The 15,941-nt window shown below is 33.9% G+C and overlaps 2 protein-coding genes across 4 annotated transcripts in view; one reads left to right on the plus strand and one right to left on the minus strand.

Moving 5' to 3' along the window:
- The first annotated feature begins 524 nt into the window (after window positions 1-524).
- Window positions 525-9,004, plus strand: aldh4a1 (aldehyde dehydrogenase 4 family, member A1). Its single transcript, XM_016518345.1, has 12 exons — window positions 525-735; window positions 2,291-2,384; window positions 2,465-2,557; window positions 3,481-3,528; window positions 3,693-3,848; window positions 3,994-4,143; window positions 4,248-4,322; window positions 5,786-5,973; window positions 6,527-6,600; window positions 6,694-6,890; window positions 8,710-8,757; window positions 8,846-9,004. The coding sequence occupies exons 1-12, from the start codon at window positions 695-697 to the stop codon at window positions 9,002-9,004; spliced, it is 1,323 nt and encodes a 440-aa protein (XP_016373831.1). The 5' UTR covers window positions 525-694.
- A 2,533-nt stretch (window positions 9,005-11,537) lies between these two features.
- Window positions 11,538-15,941, minus strand: part of her2 (hairy-related 2) — a 10,622-nt gene continuing 6,218 nt past the window's right edge. For all 3 annotated transcript variants that reach the window (XM_016518401.1, XM_016518400.1, XM_016518399.1), the window contains exons 3-4: window positions 12,351-12,525; window positions 11,538-12,271 (exon numbers count right to left, since the gene is read on the minus strand). In XM_016518401.1, the coding sequence (XP_016373887.1) occupies window positions 11,894-12,271; window positions 12,351-12,401 (429 nt within the window). In that variant the 5' untranslated portion in view covers window positions 12,402-12,525 and the 3' untranslated portion in view covers window positions 11,538-11,893. The remainder of the gene's footprint in view (window positions 12,272-12,350; window positions 12,526-15,941) is intronic.

Below are 15,941 nucleotides of genomic sequence, written 5' to 3' on the forward strand. Positions count from 1 at the left end.
GGTACACACACACACACACACACACACACACACACAATGCTCTCCACAAAAGTAAAACTCCCGCCAAATATGGTATGCGCCTATGTGGGGGCGTGGTTAAGGAGTTGATATTTCTCAAATATATTTAACCCCCGAAAATAAAAAAATTCTGCGTAAAAACGAGATTAAACCCTTAATTTTACTCCGGAACACAACACTGGCAAGTAAGCATAAAATATTTTAATCTTTTATAAATAGAAACACTGTATGAGAAACGACTTTTATGTTTGACTGAGAGCTCAGAACGTCTCGAAAGCTGATTGGTCAGTGGGAGACTCGCCCTCCTGTCTCTTCCGTTTATGAACAACAGGGGGGGTATAACTTCAAATTATTTTATTTCTACACAATGAACTTGTAAATTTACAGATAGAATGTTAATTACATTATTCCGTACTATTATGTTTTTTTATTAGAAGCATGGTGTCTGAAAGCTGCATAAACTGTTACGACATTAACACTGTCATGAACCCCCCCCCCGCCCATACCGGAAGTGGTAGGTCTCCATTCATGTGATGTCGCTGCCTGTGATCTTGTAGAATTTAACCAACAAGATCGCATTTTTGCGTTATAGTTCCTCAGTGGGAGGATATTAATTTTTAATTGTACATAATTATAAATAAAATCTCTCTCATTCCCCTGTACGTCCAGATTAAACATGCTACGCGTGAGATCTGTCATCTGGCAGTCTTGGAAGGGGTATGTATGCATGCAGCTGCACATGGACTCACACATGACTTTCACTTTGCGAGAGTAATTTACACTTATTCTGAAGAGTTGCTGACATGTGTCAACTTATGCATTGAATAATAGTAATAATCGTACGCCTGTGCATTATTATGGGATGTGAGCAAGTGCTGGAAGTTTGCATTTTACGTGCAAGTGAGCAGGCAGACTGTGTTATGTAATATTCAAGAAACTTGTCCTCCCGCTGTTAGGTAGATGAGATCTGTTTGCACAAGTGTCTTTCATTGTTTTTACTGTAGCTCAATATATTCATAAGCATAATCCACATACTGAGACACTGTACACATATATAAAGAAGCCTTTTCTGCTCACCAAAGCTGCATTTATTTGATCAAATATACAGTAAAAACTGTAATATTGTGAAATATTATTACCATTTAAAATAACTGTTTTCTATGACAGTATATTGTAAAATGTAATTTATTTCTGTGATCAAAGCTGAATTTTCAGCATCATTACTCCAGTCTTCAGTGTCACATGATCTTCAGAAATCATTCTATTATACTGATTTGCTGCTCAAGAAACATTTCTGATTATTATCAGTGTTGAAAACACTTGTGCTGCTTCATATTTATGTGGAAACAGTGATGCATTTTATTTTTCTGGATTCTTTGATTAATATAAAGTTTAAAAGAACAGCATTTATTTGAAATAGAAATCTTTTATAACATTATGAATGTTGTAGCTCAATATATTCATAAGCATAATCCACATACTGAGACACTGTACACATATATAAAGAAGCCTTTTCTGCTCACCAAAGCTGCATTTATTTGATCAAATATACAGTAAAAACTGTAATATTGTGAAATATTATTACCATTTAAAATAACTGTTTTCTATGACAGTATATTGTAAAATGTAATTTATTTCTGTGATCAAAGCTGAATTTTCAGCATCATTACTCCAGTCTTCAGTGTCACATGATCTTCAGAAATCATTCTATTATACTGATTTGCTGCTCAAGAAACATTTCTGATTATTATCAGTGTTGAAAACACTTGTGCTGCTTCATATTTATGTGGAAACAGTGATGCATTTTATTTTTCTGGATTCTTTGATTAATATAAAGTTTAAAAGAACAGCATTTATTTGAAATAGAAATCTTTTATAACATTATGAATGTTTTACTGTCACATTTGATCACTTTTAATGCATGCTTGCTGAATAAAAGTATATCGTTTTTCTAAATCTCGCTTAATTTTCGAATGGTAGTGTATCACGGTTTCCACAAAAATATGAAGCTGAACTCTATGGATGTGTAATGCACTGTATAATAAACTGCTGAGATGTCATGTGAACTACCGCAGCTGTCTAACAACTGCATGCATTACAGACTAAAGTGACCCAATTGTCTCCTGTTACGGATTGACAGCAGGTTATTCTTCTAGTTGACTTTATATAAGTTACTGATTGAGAGGCTTGTGTCTCGTGTGACTAAACCAGATAAATAAAAAGAGAACTATTGAAGAGCAACAGCAAGTTTGTTGGTTTTGTTTCTCTGCAGGTTCAAGACCTTCCCGTGTGCAGCTGTGGAGGTGAAGAATGAGCCCATTCTGGGGTTCAGAGAGGGCAGTAAAGAGAGATTAGAACTGGAGAAGGTGAAGCACACATCACACACTGTCTCTGATGTCCCAGTACACTACATATGTGCATATCTGATTGACCGTCTCTGTTTTAGGCATTACAAAACCTGAAGGGAAAGACAGAAGAGATTCCATGTGTGGTTGGAAATGAAGAAGTCTGGACCAAAGATATCAGATACCAGCTGTCTGTGAGTTCATCTTTTCACGTTTATCACGTTTATTTGTATAGCGCTTTTCACGATACAAATCGTTTCTCTGGTTTCTGTACGAACATGTGATCTGTAGCTGGTACCTCTGGAATACTTGATTGTTCATCATGGCATGAAATATTATGATTAATATTACTATTATTCCACACACAACATATGTAGCCATGCAGGCTGCAGTCTCTTTCTTTTCTCATTATAAAATCATTTCAAATTAAATGAACATTTAACATATTATTATTATTATTATTATTGTCATTATTACAAATATTTGTTATTATAATAAAATTATTTACATTATATTACATTATATTTTTTCTATATTAAGATATTATTTTAAGATAAATTATTTATTATTTAAAATCAATTTATTTTTATTATTATTATTATATTTTTCTATGTTGTACTTTACATAAAAAATGTCAGCTTTTCAATATCAATAAGGTAAATTCGGGGGGTCCAATTATTAATCATTTTTATTATTATATTTTTCTATTGTCCTTTAAATAAAATAATTTCAATTTAAATCAGTATTAAGATCATTTTATTAAAAAAAATTCTGTGTTGTACTTTACATAAAATAATGTCAACTTTTCAATATCAATATTTAAGGTTCATTTAAAATCTGTAAAGGTCAATTAAGGGTCCATTTATTATTTTTGTATTATATTTTTCTGCTTTAAATGAAATTATTTCAAAATTAAATATTTAAGGTCCATTTATTATTATTATTATATTATTTTTTCTGTATTGTACTTTAAATAAACCTCTCTTCAAACAATCACAGAACAGTGTGGTTTTATTTTATTTTAATGGTTACATTTTATTATTATGATGTTGTATTTTAGTTATAGTTTTGTGTGATTTCAGTCTGTTTTAATTTGTTTTTCCCCCCCTCCTTTTAGCCGTTCAACCACTCTCACAAAGTGTCCAAGTTCTGCTATGCTGATAAGGTACAGTATGTTAATACTGTAAATCACAACATTGACATGAGGAAATACTGTGTGTTTGAGCAGTATTTGACAGTTTACTTCAACTCGTAAAATCCATTTTAAAGGTTTAATTTAGCATGGAATGAGGTTGGTTTTGTTCATTATTTCTCTGGTTGTGTCTTCAGGAGCTGATGAATAAAGCCATTGAGGCCTCGGTCGCTGCTCGAAGGGAATGGGATCTTAAACCCGTTGCGGATCGAGCCCAGATCTTCTTCAAAGCTGCTGACACCATCAGTGGACCCAAGAGAGCAGACGTTCTGGCCAAGACCATGATCGGACAGGTGCATTTTCACAAACATCCATTGCACATTTGGAGCTGGTTACTACTACTAGTTGTCTGATGTTAACCAGTCCGACACACCTTTGCACGTGGGATTATTTCTGCTGGCTTTCCATGAATCTGCTGATCTTTGCTCCGTGTCTCAGGGTAAGACTGTGGTCCAGGCTGAGATTGACGCTGCTGCAGAACTCATTGACTTCTTCAGGTTCAATGCCAAACATGCGATGGAGCTGGAGCAGCAGCAGCCGTTAGACAGTGATGGAAGTACTAACACAATGCTGTACCGTGGACTGGAGGTGGCTTCACTACTGTGGCGTTTCCTAAAAATTCAGATAATTACATAACAGATTTGTCTGCACAAGCCATTATTTGGTATTAACTTGATTTTTACTTGTTTTAGGGATTTGTAGCCGCTGTTGCACCATTTAACTTCACAGCGATTGGTGGAAACCTGGCCGGCACCCCTGCTATCATGGTGAGATGTCAAGTCCTGTTTATTTTGTATAGCGCAAATTCAATTTAAAAAAAGACAACAGTGTCATTATTCATTATTAGGTTTAGTTTTAATAAAAGTGCAAAATTCATCAGTTATAAAATAAGTTAATCTATAAGCAGAGCTGTCTAATCAATAATATTACTGAATATTAACTTCTAAACTTCTCTTTTAAAAGACTATTTCAAATTGTCTGTATTAAAGGAAAAGTTCACCAAAAAATTAACATTTGCTGAAAATGTACTACTCCTCAGGTCATCCAAGAAGTAGATGAGTTTGTTTCTTCATCAGATTTGGAGAAATGTAGCATTGCATCACTTGCTCACCAATGGATGCCATGGTGAGATGTCAAGTCCTGTTTATTTTGTATAGCGCTTTATGCAATACAGGTTGTTTAATAAACAGGAAAATTACAATGTTAATGTTGCACAAGTCTTCAATTATGTAACAAATTCAATTTAAAAAAAGACAACAGTGTCATTATTCATTATTAGGTTTAGTTTTAATAAAAGTGCAAAATTCATCAGTTATAAAATAAGTTAATCTATAAGCAGAGCTGTCTAATCAATAATATTACTGAATATTAACTTCTAAACTTCTCTTTTAAAAGACTATTTCAAATTGTCTGTATTAAAGGAAAAGTTCACCAAAAAATTAACATTTGCTGAAAATGTACTACTCCTCAGGTCATCCAAGAAGTAGATGAGTTTGTTTCTTCATCAGATTTGGAGAAATGTAGCATTGCATCACTTGCTCACCAATGGATGCTCTGCAGTGAATGGGTGCCGTCAGAATGAGAGTCCAAACAGCTGATAAAAACATCACAATAATCCACAAGTAATCCACACCACTCCAGTCCATCAATTAATGTCTTGCGAATCCATAATCCATAATATTGCTTTCTCGTCTGAATCAGGAGAGAAATCTGCACAGATCAATCACCGTTTACAAGCAAAAACAGTCCAAAACACTCCTAAACATATATGCGTTTTGATTTTAATGTGAGAGGACAACAGGAGATGGACTTTTTCACTGGAGGAAGCATTATGGATTATGGACTCGTATTTTGGCCAGAAGCATTGATGTAAAGTTAAAAATGTCTTAATGATGGATTTATTTCTTACAAGCATGCAGTTTTTCACTTCACAAGACGTTAACTGATGGACTGGAGTGCTGTGGATTATTGTGATGTTTTTATCAGCTGTTTGGACTCTCATTCTGACGGCACCCATTCACTGCAGAGCATCCATTGCTGAGCAAGTGATGTAATGCTACATTTCTCCAAATCTGATGAAGAAACAAACTCATCTACATCTTAGATGGCCTGAGGTTGAGGACTAAGCAAATTTAGCAAATTTTCATTTTGGGGTGAACTATTCTTTTAAAATCGTTTAGCAGTGACATGCATTAACACTTGAGTGACTTTGTCACATATATGCATTCAGGGTAACGTGGTGTTGTGGAAACCCAGTGACACGGCCATGTCTGCCAGCTACGCCGTCTATAAGATCCTGAGAGAGTCTGGATTGCCACCCAATATCATCCAGTTCGTCCCAGCCGATGGTCCGGTGTTTGGAGACACCATCACGTCCTCCGAGCACCTGGCGGGCATTAATTTCACTGGCAGTGTGCCGTACGTCTCTTTCTAAGCTTGTTGATTCAGTCAGACAGTATGTAACGTGATTGTGTTACACTTATCTTTAGTAACCTTCAGTCTGAGTTAAAGTTTGTCAGACTTTGTGGTCTCACAGTGCAAAGTGAATTTAAACCTCTTGGATGTTTTGCATGGTTCAGCCCTAAAACTTGTAGGATTTTATCCTACACTACTGTGCAAAAGTTTGGAGTCTGTAAGGTTGTTGTTTTTTTTGTTTGTTTTTGTCTCTTATGCTTACCAAGGCAACATTTATTTGATCAAATATACAGTAAAAGCAGTAATATTGTGAAATATTATTTCAATTTAAAATAACTGGTTTCTATTTTAATATATATTAAAATGCTATTTATTTCTATGATCAAAGCTGAATTTTCAGCATCATTACTCCAGTCTTCAGTGTCACATGATCCTTCAGAAATCATTCTAATATGCTGATTTGTTGCTTAAGAAACATAATTATTATTAGCAAAGTTTTGCTGCTTTATACATTTTTGGAAACTGATGTATAATTTCTTTTATATATTTTTTTCAGAACTTTCAAACGATTGTGGAAACAGGTTGCCCAGAATCTGGATATCTACAGGAATTTCCCTCGTGTCGCTGGAGGTTTGCGTTCCCATCGCATTAAAAATTTAATTCTATTGCCGTTTGACTTAAAATTAAAAAAAATATAAAATTTGTTTCTCGTGCTTGCTTTAGAATGTGGTGGCAAGAACTTCCACTTTGTGCACAAGTCCGCAGAAGTTCATAGCGTGGTGACCGGCAGCATCCGCTCGGCGTTTGAGTACGGAGGACAGAAGTGTTCGGCCTGTTCCAGGATGTACGTACCAGACTCACTGTGGCCTCAGATCAAACAGCAGCTCCTGGATGTGCTCAAACAGATCAAAGTGGGAGACGTAAGTGCAGAGAGTTTTGCCAGTTTCAGCAGATCAAGGCTGAATGCTTAGTATAGTCCAAAACTGTTCATGTGACACAGGCTGTGGTGGACAGTATTTTTTGTATTTTTACTTCGTTACCGTACTTAAGTACATTTTTAGTACAAGTGTAAAATCTGTACTTTATCTCAGTATTTTTATTTTGAGGAACATTAACTTTTACCTCACTACATTCCTAAGCATAATATCCAGGGATGCACATAAGTGGTGCACATGCATGGGTGAAATTAAAAATGCACGGGGTAAATAAGTTCAGACTGCTCATTTGCGTACCAACATGATTGACAGCTGTTAACGCACAGTCACCGTTTTAGATCGACTAACTGTAATACTGTATAAGATTTCCCTTCGAACTGAATGCCTAATTCAAGGCTGTGCCCTGCCGGTTTCAGAGCAAATACACAAAACTGACATTTCATTCACTGACGTGCTTCACTCGGCAGCGCAAAAACCCACAGTGCATAGACTTACTTGCCAAAATAAAAGCTTGCTGATTTTAGGTTTGAACATTTTATATAAATAAATAAATAAAAGCAAATGAAAATGTAAATATGAGCATTGTATTTTTATTGAACTTTATTATTTTGTTTATTTTATTTAAAAATGAATATATAAATAAAGTGCAATAATACTATTATTGTTTTATTTTTTATAGTTATATTTAATGGGTCACACTATGCAGTGTGAGCACCAAACTAAATCTCCAAGTGCCCTCATAAGAACCAGACTGAAAAACTGATGTGCACCCCTGGTAATACCGAACTTTTTACTCCACTACATTTCTTCAAAACATGTCATTCCTCTTAATTTTGAACTGAGATGCCATAGCAGTGTCCGATTCATGAATGAGCTGATTCTATTCAGGGAACTAGTAAAATCAGTTTGCAAATCGCACTGAACGATTCATTCGTGAATTGGACTGATCAGATTGTCAACGACTCACTGATTCAAAAGATCCGGTCAGAGCGAGTCTCCAGTTAACAATTCCGTGAATTCACAAGTCTGACTCAAAATGAGCCAAGAGCTATAGATCTTTGGAGCTTGAGTGTGTGCGCGCAAAAAAAAAAAAAAGTTAATAATGCTGAATTTTAGGATTTATTATTGGAAATGAAAATCATACATAGTTTGTGAACTAAATCTGCTGTAAAAGGGCGAGCTGTTTAAGCCCACTGTATGTTCCTGTGGCTCAGTGGTAGAGCATTGCGTTAGCAGCGCAAAAGGTCGTGGGTTCAATTCCCAGGCAACACACATACTGGTAAAAGATGTATAACCTGAATGCACTGTAAGTCGCTTTGGATAAAAGCACCTGCTAAATGCATAAATTATTATTAATTTATTATTATGAAATGCTTCAGTGCAGACATGTCCACATTTGTGTATCCCCGTCTCAGCAGGGAAGATTTTAGGTAAAAATGAAAAATAACATTAAAATAATGCAAATGAATGCCCATGCATCTTCCCCATTGCCAAAGCAGTTTCAAATGAGTTTCAAACTAGTATGTTTGCATAGCATTCTTCTTAAAATTTCATACATTTTGCCTTATGTGGCATCTGTTTTTACACTATATTGTCAACACACATTTAGTTTTTTCCTCATTTTTAAATACTACATGTTACATATATATTTTTTCACTTGTTTGAACAAAGTAGTAACACCAAAAGTAGTAATACAAAGTAGTATACAAGTAGTATAAATTAACACCAACCTAAATTGATATTTTAATATATTTAATGTTTTGATAGTGACCCAGTAACTGCCATTTTCTGTTTCATTTCACAGCCAGTTGAAGATTTCAGCACGTTCTTCTCCGCAGTTATTGATGACAAGGTACAAACCAACAACCTATTAATCCACTAACAAGTAAATGTATCACATTCTTGCTCATGTAATAAACACTCTCAATGTCTTTCCCAAGTCCTTCTCCAGGATCAAGGGATGGCTGGAACACGCCAAAACCTCTCCACATCTGAAGATCATCGCTGGAGGAAACTGTGATGATAAAAAAGGATATTTCGTGGAACCCACCATCATTGAAACCACCGACCCACAGGAGAAAATCATGAATGAGGTATAAAACTTGTTGCATGCAAAATTGCACAACGGTTCTCACGTTGATTTGGTTTTTCAGCGGTCAGGATTACAGTCACACACACACAGGCCCAGGGCGGTGAATGGATGGACTTTGGTTTGTTTAGATAAACCGATCTCTTCCATTTATCCTCATTTAACTCTTATCTTCACAAACGGATAGTCTAATAACATACCAGGATCCGATTAGATCCACCATTTGCTTTAAATGAATACTTGACATTATAAATAGTAATTATTTTTGACTTTTTTTTTTTTCACAATTTCAAATTTATATCTCACAATTACAAGTTCTAAACTTGTAATTGCTAGTTTACATCTCGTAATTCTGACCTTTTTTTCTGAATTTACATCTCGCAGTTGTTGTTGTTTTTTTGTTTGTTTGTTTGTTTTTGTTTCGCCACGGAAAAAAAATAAAGGTAAAGTGTGATTATCTTTCAAAATGATGTCTAGACAGTAAACAGATCTATCTTTTTATGATTGTCGAATAAGTAGAAGGAAACAGTTTCCATGTCATTTCTTCTGTTACATTTATAATGATTTGATGAGCTCTTTTAAATTATTAGAATTACATGTGACATTCTAATTTAAATCTGTAGCATTCTAATAGAATGTGCATAGAAGTGTGAACATCAGGAAGTGTGTTCTGTTAGCAAGGTATTGAAAACAGTCAAAATATCCTTCATTGGCAGTGCAATGCAATCTAACAACTTACTGTGCCTCAGTAAACACTTGGTGTGGATCATGGATTTTGTGACTTTCAACATTAAATAAGACTTTCTGGGCCTTCATACAGACCCAATCTGCTTTATTTGCTTTTATTTTCATGCTGTTTAGACTTGCTGCTGACACCTTGAATTTTCAAGGTTTATTGCTACATTGTTTTGCAGATCTGCTCTTCATAAAGACCTCAGATTTATGACACATTCACACTTCACAGAAGAAGGCTCGAGTGAAGAGATTTACCTCTAACAAATCGTAAAGATGCTATTTAAACTATGTATACAATTCCAAACAGACTATGATACCAACCAAAAATATAATTATTTTTGGTAATATTTATAGTTATTTTAGTCATTTATATACTACTATATGCACATTAGTATTTATTAATATTTTGAATTAGATTTGTATTTTTATATTTTCTGTTTGTCATTTAGTTTAAGCCTGTGCTTAGGTCATTTTTGTTATTTTATTTATATAGTTTATAGTTAGTTGCCAAGGCAACATTTCTAATTTTCATGTTATTTTTTAAAGTTTATTTTTAATTATATTTTACTTTTGTATTTTCTGATTTCATTTTAATTTTAGATTAAGTTTGTGCTTTTGCCATTTTTATTAGTTTAGTTTCAGTTTAGTGTTTTTATTAGTTCAACTTATTTTATTTTAATTATTTGCCAAGGCAACATTTCTCATTTTGATTTGTTTTTTAACAATATTTATATTTTGTTAAAAGATTGATTTCAATGAAAGAAAACAATTAACAACACCACAAATGGCTCTAGCTTTTAAGTCTGCATAGAATGCCACAAAAATCTACTGATTCTTTATTATTACTATTTCCTACATTAAAGGGGTCATATGATGCTGCTAAAAAGAACATTATTTTGTGTATTTGGTGTAATGAAATGTGTTTATGCGGTTTAAAGTTAAAAAAACACATTATTTTCCACATACTGTACATTATTGTTTCTCCTCTATGCCCCGCCTTCTGAAACGCGTCGATTTTTACAAAGCTCATCGGTTTTATTTTATTTTCTGTTTTTATTTTAATTTTAAAGTTTTTGTGAATTTTATTTTTATATTTTCTGTTTTTATTTGAATTTTAGTTAAAGTTTGTGTGAGTTTTTGTTTTATTCGTTTTTGTCCTATTTTTGTTCTGTTTATCGGTTTTATTTTTATTTATCTATTTTTATTTCAGTTTTAGTTATTCCAGTACATCAAGTTAAACTAATTGAAAATGGGAAATGTTGCGCAGCTGAAATAAAATAAGTTTACTTTTTTATTTATTTTATTTCAGTTATTGTTTATTTCAAGTAACGATTTTTTAATGGTTAGTTTCAGTTCACTAAACAAACAAAAAAAAGTGTTTTTGTTTAGTTTTTTTCCTGAAAAAGCTGTGGGTTCCAGAATAAAGATGAAAATGATAAAAATCATTTGTAAAGATGTACAGATAAAAATAAACCATAAACAGAAACGTTTGTAATTTTAATTTGTAGGGTTTTCTATTTTAAATATTAAAAAGTGTACTCAAGTTATGACCTCATTTAAAAAATAAATAAACCATAAATATATTATTAGCTCTAAGTATGAGTTAGAACATTAAGCAAACTATTAAATTTAGAGCTTTTAATATTAATTGTAATTAATTTAAAGTTTAAGGCATTCAAGTTATGAAAAATAAATAATCCATAAACGTGTGTAAGGTTTTCTGTATCAAAAATCTTTAATAAAAAAAGTATTCAAGTTATGACCTCGTAAAAAAATTATAATAATTAAACCATAAACAGAAATGTGTGTAATTTTAGTTTATTTTTTTTCTGAACTCAACATGATGAGACACTGTTACACATTCCATCAGTATGACGGATTTAACACTTCTAAAGGTTACAGACCTCATTAAAAAGATCATTTTCAACGGAAACATAATGAGGTGACGTATTCCTCATTTTTACAATATGTAAATAAAGTTCATCTCCACACAGGTGAAGTAAAGCAATAGATAGGTGCTCTCAGACTCAGGTATGGGGTAGACTGGTACATTCTCTGCGTCGTGACAGCTGCTGTCTACATCGACGTTTTATAAAAACCAAGTGTTTTTCTGTTTAGAGAAACCGTCTATTCTCTGTATGTCTTCGTAAGGATGCTATGAAGATCACCAGGGTCTCCAGAGCGCATGCTCTCCGCTGCTCTTTGACGCGATCTGACAGCTGTCACCAGCGGATTCCGCGCTCACTTCGGCTTGCTGGGTTGTGTCGCATTGTCCCATTAAAACTGGCTTGGCGATCTGTTGCGCCATGAATCGCGCCGTCTCCTCAATACACCTGGAGAAACCGTGCGCGTAGCTCTGCGCATGCGCGCTCGGACAAGCGTTGCTCTTCAGGTAAATGACAGCCATTTCCAGGACATCAGCCTTCTCTAGTTTAGAACAGGGCTGACTGGCTTTTATCTCGGCTTTCAGAAGAACTTTAAGCTGCTCGATGCATCTGTTAATACGATCTCTGCGCATCTTTTCCACCTCTGGTTTCCTCGTCTGGAAAAGAGAGCGGATCGTAAGTAAACACTCTTGCTTTGGGATGGAAATGAGTTCTTAAAAAAAGGTAAATACTTACTTTAGTTTTTTCCTTTCCAGTGTGAGTCAGTTTGCAGACAGTAGGAGCCATTCTGACCGCAGTTTGTTTGCTGTCACTTAATCGAGTGTGTGTCTTCTGCTGCAGTGCCCGGTTATATACGCCCTGATCCGGCGCGTCTTCTGTTTCCCACACTTTTGAGCCAATCAGAACGCGGCTCAAGGTTCAATAGGGAAAGTTTAAATTAGCCTGATCTTCCTTTGCTGGGAAACAATAGAGGTGCGCGGTACTGCGCGCTTAAGCAGCTGGAGCGCGCGTGTGTGTGTGTGTGTGTGTGTGTGTGTGTGAGTGAGTGTGTGTGGGTGTGTGTGTGAGAGTGTGTGTGTGTGCACGCACGCTGTAAATGGGAAGCGTGAAATTGCTGGAGTGCACGAGTCTTTGACAGCGTGCGTGGCTGTTCCGGCGGGAAAGTAGAGGATCAATGCAGTGAATAGAGATTAGGAGAACTTTCAGATGCTTCCCGCTCAAAACCTCTTTCAGAAGAGATTCTGAACAATTATTTGAAAGGCTAACAATGAGTAGATGTATAGCCCTTAATTAACACACGTAAGTGCATATATATATCTGTAGTGTTTTAATGTTTGCTATACATAATTTTTTTTACCACAAGCTTTCTCTCCAAAAAAGTTGATGAATTGAATTGAAATATATTGGTTTCTTAGATAAGATACAGTGCAAAACATACACACACATAAATATGTAGTCAGTACTTATTTGTGTTTTAAAAATTATTTTTATATAAATATTTAATTGTTTGTTCTTTTACATATCTTAAGTATATGAATGTTTGATATATACATATTTATTTACCACACACTTTCTATTACATGCATGTGTTCATTTTTGCATATTATTTTTAATTCTGTTTTCTATTGCCATTTTACATATTAGTATATTTTTCAGATGCAGAACATTTTTTTTACAGATCAACAGTGACCACGTTTTACCATTAGCCATTCGTATATAGTTTTAGATTGTTGTATATCATTGTTTGTGTTGTACTAACAATTTACATATTGAGAGTATATTAATGTTGGCTATACATACTAATATTTATTTACCACATGCTTTCTATTAAATCATATTTTGTATGATTTCTGTATATTTTAATTGTATTTGTTAAAATGTCAATTTACATAAGAATATTAAAGCTGCTGGTAACACTTTACAATAAGGTTCCATTAGTTAATGTTAGTTAATGTATTAACTAACATGAACAAACAATGAACAGTACATTTATTACAGTATTTATTAATCTCCGTTAATGTTAGTTAATGAAAATACAGTTGTTCATTGTTAGTTCAGTGCATTAACTAATGTTAACAAGCACAACTTTTGATTTTAATAATGCATTATTTTCACATGCGAGGTTCATGCGAGGTTCACTTGGCTCACTTACGCAGTTGTAAATTGCTTCGGGTTACTATAATGTTATTTTAAAGCAATTAGCCGGCATGCAGTCTGTTGTGAAGAGGCTTTAACATGCATGGAATCTTTCCATTGCACAAAAGGTCCTTTAGATTATTCAAATGTTCTTCACACCAAGAAAATCTTGGTTCTTATAAGAACTCATGACTGAAAGGTTCTTTAGGGAACCAAAAATGGTTCTTCTATGGCATCACATTAAAAACACCCTTTTGGAACCTTTATTTTTAACTCTTTTCTGCCATTGACGGAATTTTATGGCTTTTCATGTTTTGACTGTTATATGGTAGGAGGCGCTATTACGCATCTTCTGAAAGAGTATTGAATGTCTGGATCAAAACACAGTAAAGTAGAAGCAGAAACAAGTGATCGCATATGTAAAATAAGATTCATAGTCATCAAACATTAAACAGCATATGAATCAAAACTGCATAATGTTACCGACTGAAGTGGCGACTAAAGAAGTGGTTTAAGACTGTGAAGCTTTAAGGCTGTTGATGGAAGCGATGTTTTGATCATTGTTATGAACCTGATCCAGATGTAGTCTTTGACAAAAACACAATTTTCTCATCTTTTTGTTAAAAATGTTGCTTTTTTAATGAAACTTTCATATTCAAGTGTTGATGTAAAAAAAAAAAGAATGCACGAAGCTATAAGGTTTTTTTTTTTTTTTTTTTTAAAGCAGAGGCTCTGTTCTTTCTTTTGACATATTGCATGTTCAGATATTCATACAACAAAATATTTTGGGGACCATATGATCAAAAATGTTGGTGGTGGCTGGCAACTTTTTTTATTTATTTTTTTTACTTAGTCTTGAGATTATTTTAAAAATGATAAAAATGACCTACAAAGAACCTTTTGTAAAATGGAACTCTTAAAAATAAAGGTCCCAAAAGGGTGTTTTGGGTGTTTTTGTAGAAGAACCATTTTTGGTTTCCCAAAGAACCTTTCAGTGAATAATTCTTAAAAGAACCAATTTTTCTTAGTGTAAAGAACATTTTAATAATCTAAAGGACCTTTTCCCACTATAAAGAACCTTTCATCCAGTGGAAATGTTCCATGGATGTTAAAGGTTCTTCATGGAACCTTCGATGCCAGTAAAGAATCTTTATTTTTAAGAGTGTGAGAAATGCTAAATATTATTCTTCATTGCAGCAACTGATCTATGAACAAGTGCATCTCTTGTTCTCTGAGTCTATCAGGAGGTGCTTTGGTTTAGTTAACCCCGAATTCCGTTCCCACACCAATTCCCATCTCCCGCCAAAATTGACTGGTAAAGCCTCAATACTTTCCATCCCGCTCTGCAAAAGGGTCTTTGAATATGGGCGCCCCCTTGTCCAACACTCTTCTCATTCTCACAAACACACACACACACACACACACACACAGCGAGGGAAGCAGATGCTCAGCGCTGTGTGCCCAGTGTGAAGTGTCCCTCTCTTCATAAAAACGGGGAGCTGGGAAGCCCCTGACCTCTCCTCGCCGGACAGGAATTCGGGTCTTGATGTGAGAGGAGCTCAATGACATTCCAGCATCACATGCTCTGGCATTCACAGCACAGACGCATGAAAAGAGGCAGTTAGAGTGCGAAACTGTGACATTGTCTGATACCTTCTGCCCCATTGAAACCCCTTGAGTCTTGCCAGGGTGTTTGTGGTCATTAAAACTTAAAAAAGAGGGAAAAACAGGAAAGCAGCCCTTTTTTTTCCTGTCAAAAAACAATTGTTGAATTGTGGTCTCTTCTTCAAAAGCAAGACACTGTTCAAATTATTTATTTTTAATAAATGAAATATATAAACAGTTTTTAATAATTTAACCCTTTTTAATAAATACAAATATTTTATAAAAATATGTATTATTATTTTAAATATTTATTAAAATGTTCAATGTATTAAAACTATTACAAACATGTATATGTATTAAAAAATAATTAATTTGAACTTTTGAAACAGTTTTTAATCAATAAAAATATTCAGTAAATGAAACTGAAAAAATGTAATCTTAATAAATATTTGAATAGTTATTAAAAATGTTTAATATATTAAAAACTATTCAAATAAAAAAATCATGTACATTAAAAAAATATTTATTTGAATTTTTTCATTTATTTAATGAATAAAAATCAATAAATAAAATATTTATTATTAT

This window comes from Sinocyclocheilus rhinocerous, unplaced genomic scaffold (genome assembly GCF_001515625.1).
Source record: "Sinocyclocheilus rhinocerous isolate Xijiao unplaced genomic scaffold, SAMN03320098_v1.1 scaffold147, whole genome shotgun sequence".
Lineage (NCBI taxonomy): Eukaryota > Metazoa > Chordata > Actinopteri > Cypriniformes > Cyprinidae > Sinocyclocheilus > Sinocyclocheilus rhinocerous.